The sequence below is a fragment of the Radiomyces spectabilis genome (assembly GCF_025331425.1).
Source record: "Radiomyces spectabilis strain NRRL 2753 chromosome Unknown BYT42scaffold_9, whole genome shotgun sequence".
Lineage (NCBI taxonomy): Eukaryota > Fungi > Mucoromycota > Mucoromycetes > Mucorales > Radiomycetaceae > Radiomyces > Radiomyces spectabilis.
Window position 1 is genome coordinate 668,144 of NW_026251934.1, and position 22,349 is coordinate 690,492.

The window sequence follows — 22,349 nt, forward strand, 5'->3', positions numbered from 1 at the left end:
TTGACCAACAGTTCTTGTTCCTTTGCTTGTCTTTTTTTTTTTTTTTTTCTGGGTAGTTTATTTGTTATTAAACTCTCATCCATAAATCACGCAAACGACTGGTACTGCTGGAAGCTTTTAGACGCGGTTCCACCATGATAGATCGTTGGTATCGTTCCTGTGTGGTTTCAACAAAGGAATACCATTTTTAGTTATTTTTTTGCACAGTCCATCTCAAATCCTTTTCCCCCTCCCTCCCCTTACATCTTCCGTCATGATTTCACAGTCAGCAACAAATCGTAACACCGCATGATTCGGCTGGATCGTATAATTGGGATATTGAAATCTCAAGACCCCCATGATTGTTTCTCCCATAAGCCGAAACTTTTCCCAGTGAATCGTGCCGTCATTCTTGAAGTCCTTGTTGGCTTCCGATAAGGACACCAAGTCTTGATTGTGAATTCCACTATTTTTCAATCCGTTGGTTATGTTACCCATGGAATTTTTCTTAATCGAGTGGTGTCACTTACAGATATGGAATCCCAGGAGTTTCAGAGGCTTTTAAAGCTAATCGATAGGAACTGAACGACCTAAATTAAAATGGTTCCTTAGCTTTTTTTTTCTGATTCTGAAAATCGACCCAAACCCGTTCTCAAAAGTGCAACGTCAGACTTTGTAGCACCCAATGTTGCAAGTGTCGCCAAATTTTTGGTCACACAGCCCACAGCGAACCGGGTTGCTGATAAAGTGATACACTATATATTTTTTTTCATACCTGTTGGAACTCATCAGGCACTCGAGACTTTGCAGTTGCTTATAGATTTTCTTGACTGAGACCGCTCCACGTGTTTGTTTTAACCTTAGAATCGCCGCACTATTAATGCCGGCTAATAAAGCCATCAATGTATTGTAATTGTTGTGATTTCGCAATTGCTAAAAATGGCAGATTAATTTTCCTAATTGCGGTTTTGGCATCAAGGGAATAGAGAAAAAAAAGGGGGGTGATGAGTTGTCCTCCTTTACCACAGCAATACACAGAAATCGTTCAAATACGGCAGCTCTTCGGGCTAATTTGTGTTGTGCGACGATCATGGCCGCCACCCAAGCTGATATGAAATTGAAGTGAGCGATCGATGCCAACACGGGATTTCCCATTGTAGATCGATCCGTGTTTTTCTGTAACCCTATATCGGAACTTGACCAAATGTGCCGTACAAAGTCTCGAGGCTTTTTCGTGTAAGCCAAAAGTCAGCCCTCCTAGCTTTTTGATGCTTTGACTTTTTTTTTTACTGCGTACCTTGATTCTCCGAAAGAGCTCCGCTTCGACCCAAGTCAACTGTTCGGCCATGACTTGAGCCGGGATTTCCATGAAAGTTAAATACTTGTAGGCTGTCAAATCCTTTTCCGAGCGACTGCTGATAAAAGCGCTGATGAATCCTTGATTGGGTGAATGCGCTTCCAAAGGTATATTGATGACGCCGCCTGCAAACACCGCATCCGGACTACCATCATGCACCGTCTTGGTACCCGGAGTTTCCTCCGTGCAGTTCTTTGGCATGACAATCTCGCTTTCGGGAGCAGACGATATCACCAAAGATGACTGGTGACCAAAATAATCCAAAGAATTGGAACTGACCGTATGTCTCAAGGCTTTGGTAGCAAGCAACAATTTCTGGCTCGGATCGACTTTCCATTGCAAACCATGATGCGCCGGCGGATCCTGAACATGGTCGCTTAACCACGCCAGATCAATGCCTTCGGAGTATCCGCTGTCCTTCTTCTCGTTGTGTTTGTGTGATTGAGGACTGTTAATGTCTGTGAGTCCCCATGAAGCATCCGGATCATGCAGCGGCGGTTCACGCACGGCTAACGGTGCGAGCGTATCGCAAATGGGCCTTGAACCTTCTATTTTGGAGATTTTATCCAAAAAGAGGATCATGCTTTGGCGTGTTTCCGAACTGTGAAAGTCTCCCCAATACTTTGACAGCCACAAGCAAAAGATCGATCGTATTCTGCACAAATGTCAACTGGTGTCTGCCAAAACATCTGGTGCAATGAGGAATAGCACCTACCGTTCCTGTTGACGTGTGGGCACAGTTTTTGTCATATCCTGTTCGAAGCGTTCTATCAATGCATGCACAAGCTCGCTTGGACGCATAAATTTCCTGAAAAATGTAATAAAAATCGAAACTATATTTTCGTCCCCTAGATGATGCATGAATATTATTTTTGAGAATAATTTTAAATATGAGATGAATGACTCCAGTAAAAAATGGGTTCAACTTACCGCTCTTCCACAAGCCCGCCGAGAGCACTTTGTCGATAATATCATCCACGGTTAACCCGGTCCCCGTAGAGTAACTATATCCATTGTTTAACGTCGCATCAGTTTTTGCTAGTCCGATTAATTTTTTAAAAATCTGTGAGTCATGCCTGCTGTCTTTGGATCCTCGTCGACGGTTAAAATAAGCTAGTGGCGGCCCCATTTCGTTGTTTACTGTGTTATTATCGACGGAACTCGTGGACAGAAAGCTGTGTCGATGATGATCATCGGATTCGGTTGAATGTTCCGAAGTGGTACAAGAATTAATAGTGGCCAACTTGTCAAGCGGTGGACCAAGATTTTGCAATTCTTCATGTTGATCAAGTTGTAAACACGGAGTAAAAGATAAACAAGGTTCCGATGGCTGACTGCACGCCATCCCACGTCTTGTCGTTGAGTCGTTTAAATACCGTGCAATGTGCTGAAAAACGGCGTGATGATCCTCTTCGATCACATCAGTACCGAAGACGTTGGCAAGATCGTATACAAGGTCCATATTCACTTGTCGGAACGCGGTCAACTCAGTTTTTAAGCCGAGCAATACACATGAAATGTCACGGGACACAAAGATGTCTACCAGAATTGGCGTGACGATGTTGTTAATAAACGTTTATCGGGGGGATCTTTTTTTTTTCTTTCTCCGTATCATCCTTACCGAGAATATCAGGTAAGCAATCAATGGAATTCCGATCAGTGGTGTCGTAACAAACGATGACAGCGCCAAAGCCCTGATAGAAATTTTCCCGGGAGAGAAAAGGGATTAATGACTCCTAGACATGTTTGTGATAAGCATTGAACGTCCCACTAAACGTACCTCTAAATTTTCAGGAGAGCAAGTGCTTGCATCGATGATCATGTTCTCGTCGTATTCTTTGACAATATATCGGGTCTGATCCATGACAATAGTAAAGGCTGAATGCATCACAGTATGAGCAAGGGGTGGGGGAGGAAAATATCTATACAATGCACTTCACAGACTTACTGTTATCATTCTCTTGCACATAAGCGAATTTTTGAAGGAACGTAGTTTTCCCGGTGAATCGTGCTCCTACAATGGCTATTGTGTATGATGCTTCAAAAGACTGACGGAAAAACAATGATTGCTTTTTAGAATTCCACAAGCAATTTTATGTCCGAGTTTTTTGTTTGATTTTACTGGAAAGGAAGTAGACGACGGTGAAGGAGTGATAATTGGATAAGAGGTGGATTGCGTGCGGGATTTCGAAACTACTTTGTGAGATTCCTTCCGAAATGAAGGAGCAGTGATATTCCTGTCTTCCTCAATCACTTTGTCAAGTTTGTTTTTGTTTGTACATCGATCCAAGTGGGAGAACGAGGTAAATTTGCGAGTAAACCATAACATGATGAAAAAAAAAAATAACAATACTAGAATATAAAACAAGTGAAAGAAACAAGCTCTGTTGTACAAACTGCTATCGTACACTTAAATAAAAAGAGATATACATGCAAAAAGAGGGACGGAGATGTAGTAAAAAGATAAAAAAAAAAGGGAAACAGCAATGACAGGTCTCCATTAGGGCAGGAAAAGCTGGAAAGGGAAAAAACAATCTAACAATGGCAGAACCCATTCCCCTTTGTGCCTTCTGCTTCCTCGAACTCCCGCCGCTGGCCCCTTGGGGGAAAAAAAAGCATCACTTCAACACCTCAAACGGCGGATCACCACCATTCTTAAAAATCAAGGTTGACATATACCTCTCTCTTTTCTTGGCTGTTGTGAATGCTCCCTCTTTACTTTGTCTCTTTTGACCCCCACCCGTCCCCCCGAAAAAACCTACCTTGAGTTCTATCCCGATGACCCACTGTCGTTCGGATCCTCCAGTTTCAAACCGCGCCACTAAACCAGATCAGACAAAACGAACTCCGGAAGGTTTGTTCCTGCTCTTGCGGATTTTTTTTTTGTGGGTCCTTGGCCTTGTTGAACTCCAAATATCATTGGATTGAGTCTTTCTCCTTTTGGCGGTCATGTCGTCGTCTACCAATTATCACATCCCGGCCATTGCTGCCGTGGCAGGCATAGCTCTTGCTGCTTCTGGTTATGTCATGTCCACCAGTAGCAGTGATTCAAAGAAAAGACGAAGACGTATCAAGACAAAGATTATGAGAGGTAGAGTGCCACCCTTTTCTTTTTTTCAACCCATGTCTCGGTCAAAGTATTCATAAAAAATCCAAAATTCGTTAAAAAAGAACACGACGGCAACTACATTTTGGGACTCAAGAATACCGGCAATTCGTGTTTTATCAATTCAGTGTTGCAAGTAAGCCAAGCATTGACAATGTTGAACAAACGAGAAAAACTTAGATTGTGAACAGGCATTTGCAACATTAACCAGTTTACGATCCTATTTGGTATGTTGAGTTTTTTCGCTCACAGTGGAAAGCGTCGATGGTTTTTTGTTGTTAACTTGCAGGCTTTTTGCTAGGCTGAGCGTGTCGATGAACAAGGGGATGATTCCGGTTTCGCAGCAGTTCCACCGGACGAGTTCATACTGCAATCGGTTGCTTGCGCTTTATATGCAACCATTGAAAGTTGGTATTCGTATCTTGAATTTCTGATGTTGTATCAGAATCAAAACAAGAAAGAAACGAAAAAAAAACCAGTTGCTAAAAGCAGCTACTTTTTTAGTGTTGAACCGTCCCTTAATGAAACCACGATCTATTACACCAGATGATGTCGTGCATGCTTTACAACGCAAGACCAATGCTATTATCAGCCGGGATCAACAGGTAACCGTACCTTTTGAATGGTGAGAATCTTTTTTTAGTTGACTCATGATTCTCTTATAGGACGCGCACGAGCTTTTTCAAATCATATCAAGCGCCTTGACGAGCGAAGAAGAACAACAGTATCGCAACGCTCCCCATTCGATTTTGGATGCCAATATGCTACGAAATTTGGTGACGGAACCTCATGTATGTCTTTTATCTACGGATGACTTCCGGAAGCGTACGTAACTAAACAAACAATTCCATATTTTTAGAATGGGTCTTCGGCTGCCAACTTGGACAATTTCGAAACGGCGTCCATGTCTTCCATCGGTACCATTGGGTCAATGTGGAGCTCGTTCTCTGTGTCTACAACCGGGGCCAATTTACATCATCGTCCTCGTCGACCGCGAAACCCATTCACCGGTTTGGCGGCATCCAAAATCAGTTGCACGAAATGCGGATACACTGTAAGCTAAATAATACGCAACAGAGCAATGGCGATCATTTTCATGTCATCGTACTCATGGTCACCTTCAGGCACCTATCCGACATCATACATTCGATAACATCTCGCTTATTTTACCATTGCTGGTAAGCACAGGAAACAGGCGGATGTACAACACTTTTTTGAAAATCGGCGTACTCATGCGGGCTTTGTTCGCTGCTGTGTTGTTTTTGGTATGGAATTTGTAGCTTAGTTGCACGCTGGAGGATTGTTTAAGCAACTATACAAAAGTGGATGTGTTGACCGACTACCAGTGCCGAAAATGCAGCCTTGTGGCGACTTTGAACAAACTCGTCCAACAACTGAACGGACTTAAATCGTCCGGACGAGACAAGGATGATGCAGCTCGAAAAAGCCTGGAAACAGACATTTATCGTCTGCAAGATGCAATACGCTTTAATATTGAAGCTTCTCTGGTACGCCATTGCAAGGATTGTATCGCATGTTGAAGCTAATTTTTTTGTTGTCTTTTCTCTTCAGCCGGGTGTGTCCTTAATTAACCCCGATACCAACCCTCGGACGACAAAGCAAACGATGTTTGCCAACCCACCGAAATCGTTGTGTCTTCATTTATCGCGCTCGATTTATCATCCTTCGGGATATGTACAAAAAAATACATGCAACATTCGATTTCCGGAGTACCTTGACATCGCACCGTATACAACCAACGGTTTTCTCAATACCAATGATCCCAAAGCTGCAATGAACTCCCCTCCACCTTCCAACATTATACCACAAACGCGCACGAGCCGCACCAGTCTGGTGTATCTTCGAAATATGGCAGGGGGTCATCGATTTGTGCACGGACGCGATGGTCTGAATGTTGCCCTAATGAACAAAGAAGAAGATCACCAACCGATCCAAAACGCCTTGCCTTCTCTTATCACCCAAGTATCCCGACCGGTCATGTACCGACTGAATGCCGTAATTGTGCATTACGGGAGCCACGAATCGGGCCATTTTGTTACGTATAGACGCAAAAAGTTACCCACCGGTCATGAAGTCCGAGATCCTCTAGACAATGGTCTCAAGAAGAAAGAACGAAGCAAATTTTGGCGATGCAGTGACGAAATCATAGATGAAGTAGACATTGAGGACGTCTTGAAAAGCGAAGCATATATGTTGTTTTACGAACGCGAAACTTAAAAACGAATAAATAACACCACACATCCACCTTTTTTTACATTAACTCCTGCATCCGTTGAAGTCATCCACTGTACAAGTTATACAATAAAGGGAGGTGATACATCCAATAGAACATTATTTTGCTCATGCAAGCTTAAAGTCATCACTGCTTCTCTGGAAGGTGATTGAAAGCACTCCCTCAGCATCGAGTCCTCGATATTCTATGTTGATGTCCAGCCATCGAAAATCTCAAGCTGTAGAGATCTCTGCAGGAATAAATAAATAAAGAAAGAAAAAAAAAAGAAAAAAAGAGTATCAGAGTGATCGAGTAAACACGTTGCTGAAAACGAATCGTTGATTCCAATCGTCAATTTCATGGACGACTCGGGCGTCCACCGTGACTGAAGAAGCCAAGAAAGATAATAACGATGAAGTATGGAGTGTTGCCGATTCGCTTGCTTCGTCTTTTCCTGTTTTCATGACTCAAAATAAAAGGAACCGCGTACCATGTAAGAAATTAACTAGAATCATTTGAATATTAACCAGGTTGAAGCCGGATTATTTGAATTTGCGGTTTTTCGTCAGTACACTGTGGTTCTGTGAGCACCAGATACACTGTGGTCGATCTATATCAGATCGAGAGTATTGACCATTAAAATCAGGAGAGAAATTAAATTGTCAAAACCAGGCTTGCATCTGACTGAAAAACAAACTAAAATAAAGGAAAATGACCAAATGCGTTACTCTGAACACCTTGAAAAAACCATCTGTAGAGATGTATTTTTACTTGAGTGATTTATTGCTGAACTGCTATAGCTAAAAATCGGAATATCAGTAAGTCCCCAAAAAAAAAAGTCTCAAAAAAATGGTACATTCATAAGTTGAAAGCGGTAGCTCAAAAAGTGAGGAAAACGGGGCATCATTGAAACGATAGAAATTCTGAAATTACAACTTTCTATCAAGTGTACGTGCAAACAAGGCTGACTTCATTGCTTACATCGGATTTCGATACCTTTGAGGCGGAGACGGCCGATTTCAAAATTATATTCTCAGCATTATTCCGTCCAATCCAGGAGCAAAAACTGACGGAGATTAAAAGCTTCTTGCTTTTAATATGGTGTTATGATGTTTTTGCTGATTTTCTTTTCAAGAAAAGCCCGGCTAGCTCAATCGGTAGAGCGTGAGACTCTTAATCTCAAGGTTGGGGGTTCGAGCCCCCCGTCGGGCTGTTTCTTTTGCAAGGTTTTCCTTGATTTTTTTTTATTTCTCTTTTTTTTGTTTTTGGAGGGAAGGGAGCGAAGAAAGCGATCGATCTTGTGTTTTTTTTTTTTTTTTACTTTTCGTAGCTTTATTATATTTATGTAAAATATCGTTCACACAATTTTGTGAAGAGTGTCTGCTGTTGGTCAGAGAAGGAGTTTACTTTGCGCCAAAACGATTCCATTGAGGTTACTCCAAGATGGAAGGGTTGTCAATGCTCAGGCAGTCTGCAAATAAGAATAAATTTATACCGATTTACGTAGACACGGTGGGGATATTTTTATATTGTGTGAGAATATTATATTTCTTGTAAAGAAGAAACAAACAATAAAAGGATTGAGGGTTTGTAATGTGGATGTGGATGTGATAAAAAAAATTTTATATGAAAAGAGAAAGGAAAAACTAGACAATCAGGATTACCGAGCCATAAAAAAAAAGGTAAAGCGGATACTCGTGAACCAGGAATCAAAGGACTGAAAAAAATAAGAGAATTAAAGAGATGACATGGTATAAAGAAAATTGGAAGTTAAAAGATGGGCCGTAACAAGATCAATTAAAGGAATTCGTTGGTTTGCATGATGCGAGCATAATTTTCAGAATTACGCTTGAGAATATCGAGAATGGGACCCAATAATCGATTGAACCCTTTCTTCCCCAGAGTAGCACAACGTAATCGACCTCGCGCAACCACCGTTGCAGCGCGTGGACTATCGTTCAAAAGGGCGAGTTCTATATTCATAAAAATGCAGGGTTATTATTATAACTTATGGGATCAGTAACCATTTTTTTTCCCTCTGTTGGATGATCTTGATTTTTACCTCCAAAATAGGCACCTTTAGTTAGGCGATTGATCTCCTTTTGCACACCATCCACCGTTTTATAGAAAATAGCTTCTCCTGATTCAATGAGATAAAAATTGTTCCCGATCGCACCCTGCTCAATGACGATATCGCCATCTTCAAAGCAAACCGATTCCAATGCGTCAGCGACCTTGAACCGTTCGTAGCCATCAAGGGAGGCCAGAATCGGGACTTCAGCCAGGAAACACTCGTACATTTTTCGCTTATCATAGGTATTCTCCATCAATATACGACGAAATGTAATGCGGTCCAAGGCCCACAATACGCACGATGAGGTGGTGATAATGGTCGCTGCGCGAGGGCTGTTGTACATCAAGGCCAATTCCCCAAAACTGTCACCCGCACTGTAGGAAGTGACTTTCTCGTCGTTGATATAACAGTCGAGTGTGCCGGATTCCACAATGTAGAAATAATCACCAATAGCTCCTTGCTGAATAATGATTTCGTCGGCTCCCGGGACCGGTTTCTCGGTCATGGCATTGATGACATCTCGGTACTGAATTTCATCGAGGTTGCGGAACAAAAAGTTGGCTTGAATGGCGGCCTGAATGCGGGCCTGTTGCTCTGGAGTCTTTGGAATCACGGTTCTCACATAATTGGTATTCTGGGAGGGGGTCATGGATTCAGCACTGACCGAAGTACGTCGGCCTCGGTTGCAAGAAGCAGAAAGCATCGAAAAATCAGGCAGATCTGTCGCAAGAACATCGTCGGCTTCAGCGGCAAATAAATCATCGTCGTCTTCATCGTCGTCACTGCTGTAAGGTTCATAGCTGGAAGGCTCTTGTAAGGTGGGCACTGTTCTCGGCGGCGATGGTTGTAATGGGTAGATGGAAAGAGAGTAGGGGTGTTCCTGCATCAAACCGTGGGCTTGATTCCACCAAGCTTGTCGTTGTTGCGATAATTTCCCGATAAAAAAATCGGCACAAAACTGAATGATATCCTCGGGATAATTGGCTTGAACCGAACTAGTCAGTTCGTCAATGAGCTCAGTGTATTCCTGAGTCAGCGTAGGATGCGGTGAAAAACTCATGAACAAAAAAAAATTGGATGGAAGAAGGAATGGAAAGAGTAGGAATATAATAAAGAGAGGTTAGCAAAAGGAACAATGGAAACAAAAAGGCATAAAAAAAGGGTGCAACAACTTAAAAACCCGATCAACTACTCTGCTTTTTGACGATTCACGTTAAAGAACCCTTGTTTCTCTCTACCGATGCAGGCGATACCACGACCAGACCGGTAAATCACCACGCGATGATTTTTTACTCCTAAACAAGTGGGATGATAAAATAAAGACTTTCCCCTTAAATCCATCCAATACTCGCGAGAAATCAAAAAAAGCAACAAATAAAAAATAATAATTTAAAGTTGTCCTCTGCCAGATAGTAATCCCTAATCTACACGTATCACGTTATCCTGCTACCGTAGCGTACACTATAACAAGGAAAGAAAAAGAAGGTACAGCTGTATAATAATAATAGTAACGACCTTGCTGGCGAATTGGCAGGTGTTCCTGAACCTTGTGTGTCCGTCTTAGTTTGGTCGAGTTGACTTTGAATAAACAATAATGTGCTATTTGGTAATAATTTGCACTTGGAAGAAGTCTAATTAGAAGGGAATGTCCGGAAATGTGCGCTTTCGTTAGAGCTTGGTTTTAAAGAGAGGATGATAAGGTAATCTAGTATGTTGAATCTAGTAGTCACTAATTTACATTGAGCAGGTGGCACATAGCGGGTGTTTCATGGAACATATATGGGTGCTTATAATCGTGCTTTCAGCGGTTCGAGCCTAAATTTGATTTCCTTTAATTTGGAACTCGAGGGTTGCCATCGGTCAAAGAGATCTTGCAGTCTCAGTAGTTCGCGATGAAAGAATTCGTCACCTTGGACGCGCGCATCGTCATAAATTCCACGCATTGCCCACGGAAGATAAAATGGATTGAGTCGCACTTTGGCATTGAATTGATCCAATTTGGGTTCCACCGCGGCGACTTTGGTGGTTCGCGGGGTGACATGGTTGGAGGACGCCACTGCTGCGCCGGCAGCCACCGTCGAAGCCGGTGAACGAGGTTCCATTAATTTTCGTTTGCCAAGAGGCTGGGTTTCGAACAAGTAACGGATAGCAATGGTATAGACGCCCAGTTCGTCATAGATGGTGGAATGGCCGCCTTCCCACGAGTACAGGTTACCCGCGAGCACTTCACTGATATGGGTCAGCAGACCATGATCGGAAAATCCAGCGTTCCGTAAACGCAAAGCGAGTGTAATCAAGTTGATAAGGAAATCATTTTCAGAGAAAATATGCCCGTCAATGTAAATCGCTCGCAAAATATTGGGATGGGAAGTGCCGCTCATAATGGCCGAGTAGAGAGGAACCACTTGATCTTGCATGGAACCGACGAGCACCGTTTTGACATTCTGTCGAAGAATATACGCCATTGACATACGGAACTTTGTTGAAATGTCACTGTTGGAATCCATAAAATCAAACAATTCCCGTGCGGCATCGGCTTCAAAGTACTATATGACAAAGATTGAGTATCCGGATGCCACTGCAAAGAAAGGTAAGAGAAAAAAAAAACCAGATTAACCTTTACCTTGACAATAATGCTACCTTTCAAGTAGGGAAAAGGGCCGTGCGATATGCCTGCCATGGCCAATAAGCAGACGGATTGCCTTGGGACTTGGATGTAAGCGGCGTCGATGAGTTTATGCAGTAACATGGTTGACACTGGCGTGCCTTGGGAATGCGTGGCCCACAGCACCATATCGGCTGCTTTCAAGGCAGTGACCCATGCTTCGTTTTCAAGTAAAATGCGGTACAAATTTTCCACGCGGTCCTCCACTTTTCCTTCCCATTCAAGAGGAATCACGGTAATGCACTGATCTGGTATCGTCAATTGATGCTCAGTTTCAAAATAGCGTTTTAAGCTGAGCACCATCATTTCACAGAACCTGGCGGAAGTCCCGGTAGGTTCACCGACCATGCTCCGCACAAGCTAGTGAATCAAGGGCAGTGAGCAACGAGTTGATATCGTAAATTACATGTGAGACAGCATTTACCTTCATGGGAAACCAGCCATGCACACCGATAACGACAAATGATTTTTGGCCAAAATTTTCTGGATCGGATCGCACAGCATGAATGAAATGCTCCAGTTGATTGGTATTGTGCTTGTTGTTGATGAACATGTTGTTGATGGCAGACATTGCTTTGGTAAATAATGAAGCGGATGCACCTGTATCAGCTGCGGGAATAAACTGAGATTGGAATGTAGGAAGAACAATGTTCTTTTGAGGTTTTTTTTCGGCAACAGGTAAAGTCTTTTCCGACGACGTTTCATCCAGGTTAGGGGGTTGATTTTCTTGCGATGACTCTTGTGGATTTGCCGGAGTTGGGTCAATAATAACGGAATCTTGTTTCGAGGAAGATGTGAAGAAGAAGGATTTCCAATTGGATTTGGGAGGTTGTACGGACGCTGCTGGCTGTTCAGGATGGTGAGACGCTGATGCCTGTTCCTCAGGCGCTCCCTTGACTGGCACTGGTAACGAGGTGGATGAGGTATCGTTGCCTTGCACGTAGCCGAACCATGACCAAATACCGTTGGTTGTCGTATTGTTTGGTTGTAGCGGTTGACTTGTCATATCATCCGATTGCTTATTATCAAGGTCCTCCTTCTTGACCATTTCAGTATCTTCCGAGGTTCTACTGGACGTGGTTCCGTTATCTGATGGCTTCATCGATGAAACTTCCGGAGCAACCCTATTGTACGACGGTTCACTTGACCCCACTTCCGATGGTTCATTCATGGGGTGAGTTGTCGGCTTTGATTGGTCGTTACTTGGTTTTTCAAAGGATGAAGATTTGTAATATCCAAGCGACTCCAACCACGACAGAGAAGAAGGGGTCTGGGAGTGGGATCGTTGCCGTTTGATGTATGTTTCCTCCTCTTTATCCACGCTATCGTCACTGCGGGGAACAGTTCCTTGTTTCCGTTTACTATGCGCTTTGGCTGGTGATTCTTGATCTTGGTTATTGGTATTCTGATCTGTCATGGGGTGGGTTGAGTGTTTCTCTGTGGATGCAGACGCCAAGCTGTTTTCTTGTTCCGGTGTAGTTTCTACTTTACTGTATGTCAACCAAGCGAACATTTAGAATGGAGCATTGAAAAAAAAATACATGAGTAAAACGTTGTCTGCCGCTCAAGGTTCCTGTTTATGGCGATTGGGGAAGACAAAGCATTCATATGATTCCATGTCATTTGATTCTCCGCTCTACTTCAGTAACATTCAATGCAACCAGTGAATATCATACATATGAAAATAAAGAAATAATAGAAAAACGACAGACATACACCTGTTATGTAGATGCATAAGTATATAATAACTGATTATTTATCTACAAGGAAATATTGGAAGAAAGAATAACAGACGTCTTATCATCATCAGTGACCCATGACTGTCATCCATGTCCGCTCATTACTTGCTGACAGCAGCAATTTGCTCATACTGCAAAAATGTGTAGCCATACCATAGACGACGATGGGCCATATGACGTAAATATGAGTATTGGTGGCGTTGGTTCATATATGTTTCTGTATTCACACACGTACGTGCATCCAACGTCGGATGAAAGCATAACGTCGCGATTATTTACACGACAGCCGTTCGCCGATGACACCCCTTTGAACAAAAAATAGAGTCACCGCATCCAAACTTGGGCAAACTTGGGGGCGATGAAAAACTTGACTTGATTCTTTGATTGTAAATTTTTGACGAATTGTTCTTCGGATTGACTGCATAAGAACTGCCATACTTTGTCCCGCTAATCACATATTTGACATGGTTTTTCCCCATTTTTTGTTAGGATGACCTCAAATTGAATAAACTGGTAAAAAAGAATACATATGACTTTCGTATTGACAGATGTGTGGAAATTTGGTATGAGCTGTGAGCTCTTTAAGAAAAAAAATTTAGGGCACTTATTACTGATCGCGGCCGTTGCGGTAAGCTGATTCCTGCGTCACTTGAATTTCGTCCAACTCTGGAGCAAGTTCAGCCAATAAATCATGGGCCGTTTTGAAGTAAGCCAACTGAGCGGCCACCAAATCCGCCAAGTTACGGAAAGGTTCAGGCTAGAAAAATAAAATATAATGAACGCATCAATATGCTATCCAACCCGTCACATAAACCGCACGCCATCCTCTCCCTTGCAAAGAAAAATATTAACTTACATTCTCCAAAGCGACTTTCATCATGCTGGTCGCTTCTTCAACGGCACCGACAAAGTGGTCTTCGGCTTGTTCGACTTCCAAACGGGCGGCATCCAAGCGATCGGCACGAGCGGAACGATATCTGGCTTTGCACGCATCGAGCGATAAACGAGCCGACTGAACGTTGCGTCGTGCCTTGAGTGCCTGCTCAATGGACGTGTTCAGAGTCGTCTGCATGGGCTGGTTGAACTTTGTCGTAATAGCTTGATCCATGGCCAAACGAGCATCACCGACTTTTTCCGTAATCGCCCCAAATTTGAATAATGCTGTACCCAAGGGTTCTTCCACGCCAATCGATTCGGCACTTTGTGTGGAAACGCGAGCCAAAGCATGCGATAACGTTTTAGGATGTTGCTTAGTGGGATCAATAGGAGGGTGGCTATCCATTTGAGCTCTTTCAGCTGGCGATAACGCGAGATTCTGGAACTGGCTCGTCACAGTATTGGAAATACCGAGCAATGACTCTTGAAGTTGCACAGGATAATCATAAGCAGTATTCTGGAAAGTACGAGCCACCTTTAAGAGATTGACATGCGTAGCTCGAAGAGCATCCACACGCTAAGAAGCCATAAAAATATGAGCAACACGTTTCAAATGGGCAATAACCGCATTGTCCATCTGCCTTACCTTTTCAAGATCCTTGTACTCTTGCGGTAACTCAGTCACCTCCTCAGCCGTACCCAACTTTTCTTGAGCATACTAAAAACAAGATATAAGAATATCAGTATATCAAGTCCAACGAATAACAATAATGTCAAACACGCACTTGTCTGACTTGGCCAAAACCTTTGCCTAATCTCTGTGCAAAAGGGTTCAATTTGGAACCAAGGCTGGATAACCCGTCCAAGGTGTTGTTGAGAATGAGGTTGGGATTCAACGTCGTTGACGGATGGCTTCCACTGTCGGTGTTGGCCGCTTGAGGTTCGGCGTCGATAACTTTGATACCACTGTCTGGCTGGGCCATGCTGGAGAAATGTAGAGGTGATGAATAAAAGGTGTGAAACCGCACTGGAATTTTTTGCACCTCAATTTGGCTTATTGCCCAAAAAGCTCAAAGCTCATCTATGACGTCACGGTCCTTTAAAAAACGATTGGCATTGAAAAAAACCTCATTAGACTTCAAGACTAGGCGATATAGTGTAATATAAGAGATGACGCACTAAAACGCGCAACCAGCAAATATAAAAGAGCTTGCATTTACAAGTCTGGCTTCGTTTTTCGGTGGAGATCCAAACAAAGTTGAGTCGACCGTAATAATTTGAGGTTGAAACCATAATCGGGCATTGCCGTTTTCGAAACAAATGTCTGTGCGACGAAGATCTTGCATCCAAGGATGAAAATTTCGACGATCAAGCGCATAAATGAGACTAAAAAAAGAAAAGATAAAAGCTAATCCTTTTGAGTAGGATTGGACGACCTTTACTTATTTGTTACTCTGTGTATGGCTTTTTCACTTTGCGATAGATGATGTGCTGAAGATCGCATCAGTTTATTGTTACATTTATGTTTAATTGATTTCCTCATCAAGTGTATTGATACGTGACTCTATGGCAACACTAGAATATACGAGGAACGTCTTGTACATACATCTGCGAGAATACAGCGAATTTTGAGACTGTGTGATTTTGTTTCAAGCACGAATAAGCGGTCTCTGTTATTTACATCAGGTCTTTGCATCTGCATTTTATATCCATAGAATAGAAAGATTTCAGAGTTATATGCAGTTCCTCGCCGCTGAAAGCCTGTCGAGCTCAACTAGCTTTATAATAGATCGCCTAGAAACGTGCCTTGGCAATTACATCGTGGCGGCCACGGATGAATTACTGCAAAATACTGGTTTACCATCGATGCGACTTGACAAAAATAACGTACCAAGTGCCGCAAGGGTGAAGGATATCTATCTACTTTTCGTAGCCTGGCGGATGGTCATAATTCCAACAATACGAGCTATTTTGCAGATCCCCCCTATTCCTCTTATGGGTGGAACCAATCGACATGTTCCATATAGACGAAATACACTAACGATGAGCGGCTTCGAGTATAAAAGCCAATGCTAAAAAGAACAGCTGCCACTCTTGTACCGAAACTTTCTATCCATGTAAGAGCCTATCTTGAGTGTTACGATCACCACGAGGGAAAAAATGTGGCCAAAGTGGGTTTGTCAATGACATCTCGGAGTTTGAAGTGTGAATGCCCGCCTTCACGGCAGAAAGAGAAAAAAAAAAGCAACGCACAGGCTGGAAAAAAGCGGCATCCAGGAGCTTGTGCATATATACATCATGAATCGATCGAGCTTTTACATGATACTTTTCTTGGTGTCGCTGCTCTTCATTAGCTTCTCGGATGACGAAGCGAGTCGTGCGGGTAGGCGGACCGTCGAAGAAGTACTTCACGCACTACAGCACGACAAAGAACTGCTGACCAACGTCACTTTGGGGGTCAATGTGTCGCATGTAAGCGTCCCTCTCAACAGCTAATACTTCTTTAACCTCATTGCCAACTCAAAATCTACGACAATTATATAGCCATTTCCTGAAGCATTGCAACCGCAACTCGAAGAATTGGCTTCCATACGATATCCAGACCATACGCCTCACTTTTATCACAACGTTACAGGTGTCTTTAGAGGTCAGTGAAAAAAAAAACGGTCATTACGACCTTGTTGACGGGTGTGAACAATTAAACTATGCAACATGCTGTATAGGCGATTGGACGAGCCAGAACCTTACTGTACCGGATGCGGATACGTCGAATCGAACCTTGCAGGACGATTACCGTGGTCACTTTCAGTTTGACGGCAACGGCTCATTCACTCTCAACATAAAATCGGTAGCAACGCAGAAAGAAGATATCAACTATATCGAGGTAAAAATACATGCATGGACATGTTCAAGATACCGTCCTTTTGATACGTCCTATTAGGGATACATGCGTCTGAAAGATGCCGAGAAAAGCGATTACGGAGCCTTGCTGCTGGCAGAAGGTCTTCACTTTCTCAACAACGGCACACTCTATCTAATGGGTGTACCAGATGGGTAAATAAGCGATTTTTTCTTTGCTGATGGTTTTTAGCTTCCATTATATCCTATATACAACTAACAGTTTGGGAATGGGGTTATACAGGGTTCGACTTCCGTTGGAAGACTTGATTCAAATGTTGCCCAACAATCAATCGGCTACCGACGGTATCACGGTGTTTGTGGAACAGCTTGATAAGAGTATTGAAGAATTGGAAAAGATGGCTTATTGGGGAGAACGACAAATCTTTCCCGAAAGCAATGGTAAGAAAAAAAAAAGCAAGACTCTATATACACGTATGATTGACCCAGTTTTCCCCCCGGCTTAGAACAACCGCTTTCGGTAGCCTTTAATTGCTCGTTTCAAATGGTGATGCAGCTGCATCCTGTACCCCCTCACATCAAGATGGCCCAATTACTAGAATATGAAAAACGTAAGTTTGTGCTTCTTGATTCTCGGACACCTTTTTTTGCGACACGAACTCACTACCTCTTGCCATCAGAATTGGAGAATCCTCAAGGCATCAGCACCATTCATCCTCCTCCGTTACACCTGTCTTCCCTTCTCTACTCTCCCAATTGCGGTCTTTCACTCTCAATATCCAAGAGTTCGGGTATCAAGATTGAAAAGTACTACAGCAAAGCAATCGCTTATGCGGGCATGGCAATTGCTTTGGCGCTTACCCAGATCATTTTGTTGATTCACCAAATGGAATATACCCCTACACCTTCGGTAAGCCGCGCGACCCACTTGTATCCTTGATCCAGGTGAACTAATGGGAATTGTGTTTGTAGAGTGTTTCCAATATATCGTATTGGACGATTGCGATCCAGGCAATGATGGATGGTTATCTCTGTCTTCTCCATTTAACCACGGGCATCGTTATCGAAAATGTGTTCATCCCTTTTGCTTCAGCTGCGTTTTTCAGTTTTATTCTTGTCTCGGTGTTTGGAATGCGGTACCTCCTTGTGATCTGGAGGATACAGAGACCGGAAGCTTTGCGTGCCAGTCAAACCCAGCCAACAGCGGACACGGCCAATGATCGTCCGGCCGCCACGGAACCGGATGAACAAACATTGTTGCCGATTGCTAACCGACCTGCGCCCACGCCGGCTCCCATGAATCCTCAACGGGAAGCGACCTATCTGTATTACCGACTGTGTAAGTCACAAATACAGTGATATGGCAATGCTACGAAAGTGAATGTCCAAACTGTTTTTTTTTTTTTTTTTTTTTTTTTTTTTTTTTTTTTGCTGTTCGTAGATGCGGTGGCTCTCTCGGGACTTTTCCTGTTTTACCAGCTGGCGACTCGATCGGCATTTGTTCAGAATGTCATGATCTCGATCTTAGGATTCGCTTTCTTCTCGTTCTGGGTCCCTCAGATCGTACGAAGTGTATCGCGAGGTTGCCGTCGCCCATTAAGCAAACGATACATCGTTGGTATGAGCATCACCCGACTGGCCATTCCCGTCTGTGAGTAACTTCAACCGCCACTTTTCAATGAATCATTGTGTCTCATTAGCCAAATTTCTAGATTTTCATGCCTGTCCCTACAACCTGATAGCACACGAGCCTACGCCATGGATCTGGGCACTGGTGGCGTATGTCGGTTTGCAGGTCCTTGTTTTATTATTACAAGATACCTTGGGTCCACGGTTCTTTGTGCCCGAACGTGTAAGTGCCCAATGATGATTTGTACTGCCACTGTTGGGGTACAAAAAAGGTGAGCAACCTTTTAGTCGTTGCTAACGTGGTTCCTTTTATAGTACCTTCCTCAAACATACAATTACCATCCGTTACTCAATCCTGACGACGAGGAAGCACTGCAAAATGAAGAAACCGATCGCAACAAATCTGCCTTGCGGACGCGCGATTGTGCTATTTGTATGCTTCCTGTAAATATATCAAATACAGGGTCGACCGGATTGCGTGTGCTTGGTCGGACGCAGTACATGGTCACACCATGCCACCATCTATTTCATACCGAATGCTTGGAACAGGTAAAATTTTGGAACGATGAATTGGAATAATTATTATTGATATTAAAAGGCGTGTTTTGTGTAATGTTGTAGTGGATGCGCATCAAACTGGAATGTCCCGTTTGTCGAGCCTACCTTCCCGCATGTTAAACCTGTGTTTAATTTCACATCCCCTTTCAGAATATTACCATTTTTTTGTTACCATACCGTTTTCTCTTTTCCCCTGTTCCCATTCATGGAAAATCGATTTCATTGCTACATATTATCTACTGCATCCTGTTGATCATTCGTGATTCCTCGTCTTGTTATCCCTCTTTTCCCTTTCTTTTGCCTCTCACAAAACTGATTTACTGCATAAAAATTATTGATTCACTATGAAAAATGAAGAGTGAATGCGATTACATTTGGTCAATGGAAGAATATATAACTTTGATGAATTTTGTTTTCAGCATTAAAAGATCAAAAACTGGATGCATCGCAGCAGCTGCGGCGGATCTCCGCTGCGGGTTGGTGAGGGACTGCTTTTTTGCAACAAATTTTATTTTTTTTCACGCTAACAAGCAGAGGAAAAAGGATTTGGCTCTTCATTCTTTTTCTCTATCCCTTACGGCCATTATGAGTGAGAATCCTTATTTGGCACATTTGCCGCCTTCGCAACGTTCAGTGAACGGCAGCGGAAACAAGGGAGAGTTTTACGGTTTGGTGCCTAGAAAGACCACTGCCGAACAAGCGGAAGCTCTCGAAAACGGCACCTTCAATCCTTTCACCAACAAACCTTTCTCTGCCAAATACCAAAAGATCTTGGAAGGAAGACGCAAGCTTCCTGTTCATCAGCAGCGCAGCGAATTCTTGGAAATGATTCACAACAATCAGTTTGTCGTTCTTGTCGGTGAAACCGGATCTGGAAAAACCACACAGTACGTTTATATACGATGATTCAATAGATCCGTACCCACTCCATGAATAAACTAACTGTGGATGAACTAGGATTCCTCAATTTTTGGTGTATGACGAATTACCTCATCTTCGAGGCAAACAGATCGCTTGTACTCAACCTCGTCGTGTGGCTGCCATGTCAGTTGCTCAGCGTGTTGCCGATGAAATGGATGTGCAATTGGGTCAAGAAGTCGGTTACAATATCCGTTTCGAAGATAACACCAGTCCAAAGACCTTTTTAAAGTACATGACTGATGGTATGCTGTTACGTGAGGCCATGTCGGATCCCAAGTTGAGCCGTTATTCTGCGGTGGTTCTTGACGAAGCTCACGAACGTACATTGAATACCGATATTTTGATGGGTTTATTAAAGGAGGTAAGTTGAAACAACAAAATGCAAGGTGTGGAGCGTGTCATACTCAACCAAGATTTGTTAGATCTGCAAAACCAGAAAGGATTTGCAAGTGATTGTCATGTCTGCTACGTTGGATGCCGGCAAGTTTCAAAAGTACTTTGATGATGCTCCGTTATTGGTAAGTAGAATGGACGATAAAAATGGATGAATAAGCGTGATGGAAGATCGGCGACTGACTTTTCTTTTTTATGATGGCAATCTAGTCTGTACCCGGTCGTACTTTCCCTGTCGAGATTTACTACACTCCCGAACCTGAGCGCGATTACCTTGAAGCCGCTATTCGTACGGTGCTTCAGATTCACATGAGCGAGCCTGAGGGTGATATCCTGGTATTCTTGACGGGTGAAGAAGAGATTGAACAGGCTTGTCGAAAGATCAAGGCCGAAGGCGACGAGTTGATTCGTAGCCAAGATGCCGGTCCATTGAAAGTTGTTCCCCTTTACTCGACGCTTCCCCCCAGTGCACAGCAACGTATTTTTGATCCTGCACCCCCCGCTCGTAAACCCGGCGGTACTCCCGGTCGTAAGGTGGTCGTGTCAACTAATATCGCCGAAACATCGCTTACCATTGACGGTATCGTGTATGTGATTGATCCTGGCTTTGCTAAACAAAAAGTGTACAATCCTCGTATTCGTGTGGAGTCTCTTTTGGTGTCGCCGATTTCCAAAGCATCCGCGCAGCAGCGTGCTGGTCGTGCTGGTCGTACACGTCCTGGCAAGGCTTTCCGTCTATATACCGAAAACGCTTTCAACCGCGAATTGATCGAACAAACGTACCCCGAAATCTTGAGAAGCAACTTGGGCGGTGTGGTGTTGCAGCTCAAGAAACTCGGTATTGATGACTTGGTGCATTTCGATTTTATGGATCCTCCTGCACCTGAGACCCTGATGCGTGCGCTTGAATTGCTCAACTACCTCGAAGCCCTGGATGACGATGGTGAACTGACACCTACTGGTGAAATCATGTCTGCCTTCCCCTTGGATCCTCAACTCTGTAAAATGTTGATCGAAAGTCCAAAGTACAAATGCTCCAACGAAATTCTTTCCATTGCTGCTTTACTATCAGGTAAACATCCACTTGTTTTTTTATTGGTGATGCAATGGTACTGATGTATCCTCATTGTATGACAAAATGTAGTGCCTCAAATCTTTGTGCGTCCCAATGAAGCTCGTAAAGCGGCCGATGAAGCCAAGGCCAACTTTGCACACGCTGATGGTGATCATTTGACCTTGTTGAACGCGTATCACGCCTATAAAATGAGTAAGTTTTTGCGATTCTTTATCGGCTGGTGGGATTATGATGGTGTACTAATCATGAGTTGCGATGAATAGATCATGAGGATAGTAACTGGTGCTATGAAAATTTCTTGAATCAACGATCATTGAAGTCGGCGGACAATGTACGACAGCAGCTGAAGAGAGCGATGGAAACACATGATCTCGATTTGGTCTCAACACCATTTGAAGACAAGAAATATTTCATCAATATCCGAAAGGCAATGACGGCTGGTTATTTCATGCAAGTAGCGCACTTGGAACGTACGGGCCATTACTTGACGGTGAAGGATAATCAAATCGTACAATTGCATCCGTCAAGCACGTTGGATCACAAACCGGAATGGGTTCTGTACAATGAATTTGTATTGACCACTCGCAATTACATTCGAACATGTACCGAAGTGAAAGCGGATTGGTTACTTGACATTGCTCCTCACTACTATGATCTCTCCAACTATCCCAACTGTGAAAGCAAGCGAAAGCTCCAACAGCTGGTCAACCGACGGGAACGATCGCGAGATGAAGACAGAAAGTCCAAGAAGAGAAAGCACTAAAGACTTTTTTTTCGACATTGATACAACTCTCAATTTACGCTCCCTCCACTTGTTTTCCTTTTTTTTTTCTTTAGAAAGAAGGGGAAAGTCTCTACTATCATTGCATATTCACACCACTTAGA

General features: G+C 43.2%; 7 protein-coding genes and 1 non-coding gene across 8 annotated transcripts; 4 read left to right on the forward strand and 4 right to left on the reverse strand.

The window, feature by feature from the left end:
* Positions 1–59: 59 nt before the first annotated feature.
* On the reverse strand, positions 60–3,779 carry BYT42DRAFT_535428 (ras guanine nucleotide exchange factor domain-containing protein). Its single transcript, XM_051565471.1, has 14 exons — positions 3,459–3,779; positions 3,285–3,384; positions 3,117–3,214; positions 2,958–3,030; positions 2,413–2,875; positions 2,267–2,340; positions 2,052–2,184; positions 1,722–1,991; positions 1,277–1,547; positions 1,003–1,206; positions 755–912; positions 510–569; positions 244–445; positions 60–157 (listed from the first exon to the last, which is right to left on the reverse strand). Exons 1-14 carry the CDS (start codon positions 3,663–3,665, stop codon positions 68–70), a joined length of 2,403 nt encoding a protein of 800 aa, XP_051421630.1. The 5' UTR covers positions 3,666–3,779; the 3' UTR covers positions 60–67.
* Positions 3,780–4,205: 426 nt separating this feature from the next.
* Positions 4,206–6,781, forward strand: BYT42DRAFT_576118 (uncharacterized protein). Its single transcript, XM_051569018.1, has 10 exons — positions 4,206–4,427; positions 4,508–4,578; positions 4,634–4,669; positions 4,744–4,849; positions 4,947–5,047; positions 5,108–5,233; positions 5,302–5,496; positions 5,567–5,620; positions 5,723–5,950; positions 6,015–6,781. Exons 1-10 carry the CDS (start codon positions 4,286–4,288, stop codon positions 6,678–6,680), a joined length of 1,725 nt encoding a protein of 574 aa, XP_051421631.1. The 5' UTR covers positions 4,206–4,285; the 3' UTR covers positions 6,681–6,781.
* Positions 6,782–7,814: 1,033 nt separating this feature from the next.
* On the forward strand, positions 7,815–7,887 carry BYT42DRAFT_t99. Its single transcript has one exon. It is a non-coding gene; the product is annotated as a tRNA-Lys (tRNA).
* Positions 7,888–8,472: 585 nt separating this feature from the next.
* Positions 8,473–9,809, reverse strand: BYT42DRAFT_499636 (cyclic nucleotide-binding-like protein; the record flags this gene model as incomplete). Its single annotated transcript, XM_051564653.1, has 2 exons — positions 8,473–8,648; positions 8,738–9,809. 2 exons carry the CDS (start codon positions 9,807–9,809, stop codon positions 8,473–8,475), a joined length of 1,248 nt encoding a protein of 415 aa, XP_051421632.1.
* Positions 9,810–10,536: 727 nt separating this feature from the next.
* Positions 10,537–11,967, reverse strand: BYT42DRAFT_499293 (uncharacterized protein; the record flags this gene model as incomplete). The annotated part of the gene is made up of 3 exons (XM_051564629.1): positions 10,537–11,295; positions 11,373–11,774; positions 11,839–11,967. The coding sequence occupies 3 exons, from the start codon at positions 11,965–11,967 to the stop codon at positions 10,537–10,539; spliced, it is 1,290 nt and encodes a 429-aa protein (XP_051421633.1).
* Positions 11,968–13,760: 1,793 nt separating this feature from the next.
* On the reverse strand, positions 13,761–15,012 carry BYT42DRAFT_499613 (uncharacterized protein; the record flags this gene model as incomplete). Its single annotated transcript, XM_051564652.1, has 4 exons — positions 13,761–13,910; positions 14,010–14,606; positions 14,676–14,747; positions 14,815–15,012. 4 exons carry the CDS (start codon positions 15,010–15,012, stop codon positions 13,761–13,763), a joined length of 1,017 nt encoding a protein of 338 aa, XP_051421634.1.
* A 1,272-nt stretch (positions 15,013–16,284) lies between these two features.
* Positions 16,285–19,436, forward strand: BYT42DRAFT_576128 (uncharacterized protein). The gene is made up of 11 exons (XM_051569019.1): positions 16,285–16,501; positions 16,574–16,913; positions 16,971–17,083; positions 17,172–17,329; positions 17,395–17,499; positions 17,569–17,798; positions 17,861–18,227; positions 18,330–18,539; positions 18,601–18,740; positions 18,833–19,066; positions 19,139–19,436. The coding sequence occupies exons 1-11, from the start codon at positions 16,491–16,493 to the stop codon at positions 19,193–19,195; spliced, it is 1,965 nt and encodes a 654-aa protein (XP_051421635.1). The 5' UTR covers positions 16,285–16,490; the 3' UTR covers positions 19,196–19,436.
* A 224-nt stretch (positions 19,437–19,660) lies between these two features.
* On the forward strand, positions 19,661–22,227 carry BYT42DRAFT_499831 (P-loop containing nucleoside triphosphate hydrolase protein; the record flags this gene model as incomplete). Its single annotated transcript, XM_051564667.1, has 6 exons — positions 19,661–19,962; positions 20,033–20,357; positions 20,419–20,514; positions 20,600–21,461; positions 21,534–21,656; positions 21,728–22,227. The coding sequence occupies 6 exons, from the start codon at positions 19,661–19,663 to the stop codon at positions 22,225–22,227; spliced, it is 2,208 nt and encodes a 735-aa protein (XP_051421636.1).
* Positions 22,228–22,349: the final 122 nt, after the last annotated feature.

What these genes read in the sequence shown, in the direction of transcription:
- BYT42DRAFT_535428 (XM_051565471.1), bottom strand. Translation starts at nt 3,665, where the DNA reads ATGTTATGGTTTACTCGCAAATTTACCTCGTTCTCCCACTTGGATCGA. An exon ending in TGTGCAAGAGAATGATAACA is followed by an intron (nt 3,215 to 3,284) that starts GTAAGTCTGTGA and finishes TGATGCATTCAG; the next exon opens with CCTTTACTATTGTCATGGAT. An exon ending in TTGCTTACCTGATATTCTCG is followed by an intron (nt 2,876 to 2,957) that starts GTAAGGATGATA and finishes CAATTCTGGTAG; the next exon opens with ACATCTTTGTGTCCCGTGAC.
- BYT42DRAFT_576118 (XM_051569018.1), top strand. Translation starts at nt 4,286, where the DNA reads ATGTCGTCGTCTACCAATTATCACATCCCGGCCATTGCTGCCGTGGCA. An exon ending in TTATCAATTCAGTGTTGCAA is followed by an intron (nt 4,579 to 4,633) that starts GTAAGCCAAGCA and finishes GATTGTGAACAG; the next exon opens with GCATTTGCAACATTAACCAG. An exon ending in CGCTTATTTTACCATTGCTG is followed by an intron (nt 5,621 to 5,722) that starts GTAAGCACAGGA and finishes TGGAATTTGTAG; the next exon opens with CTTAGTTGCACGCTGGAGGA.
- BYT42DRAFT_576128 (XM_051569019.1), top strand. An exon ending in CTAATGGGTGTACCAGATGG is followed by an intron (nt 17,084 to 17,171) that starts GTAAATAAGCGA and finishes GGGGTTATACAG; the next exon opens with GGTTCGACTTCCGTTGGAAG. An exon ending in AATCTTTCCCGAAAGCAATG is followed by an intron (nt 17,330 to 17,394) that starts GTAAGAAAAAAA and finishes CCCCCGGCTTAG; the next exon opens with AACAACCGCTTTCGGTAGCC.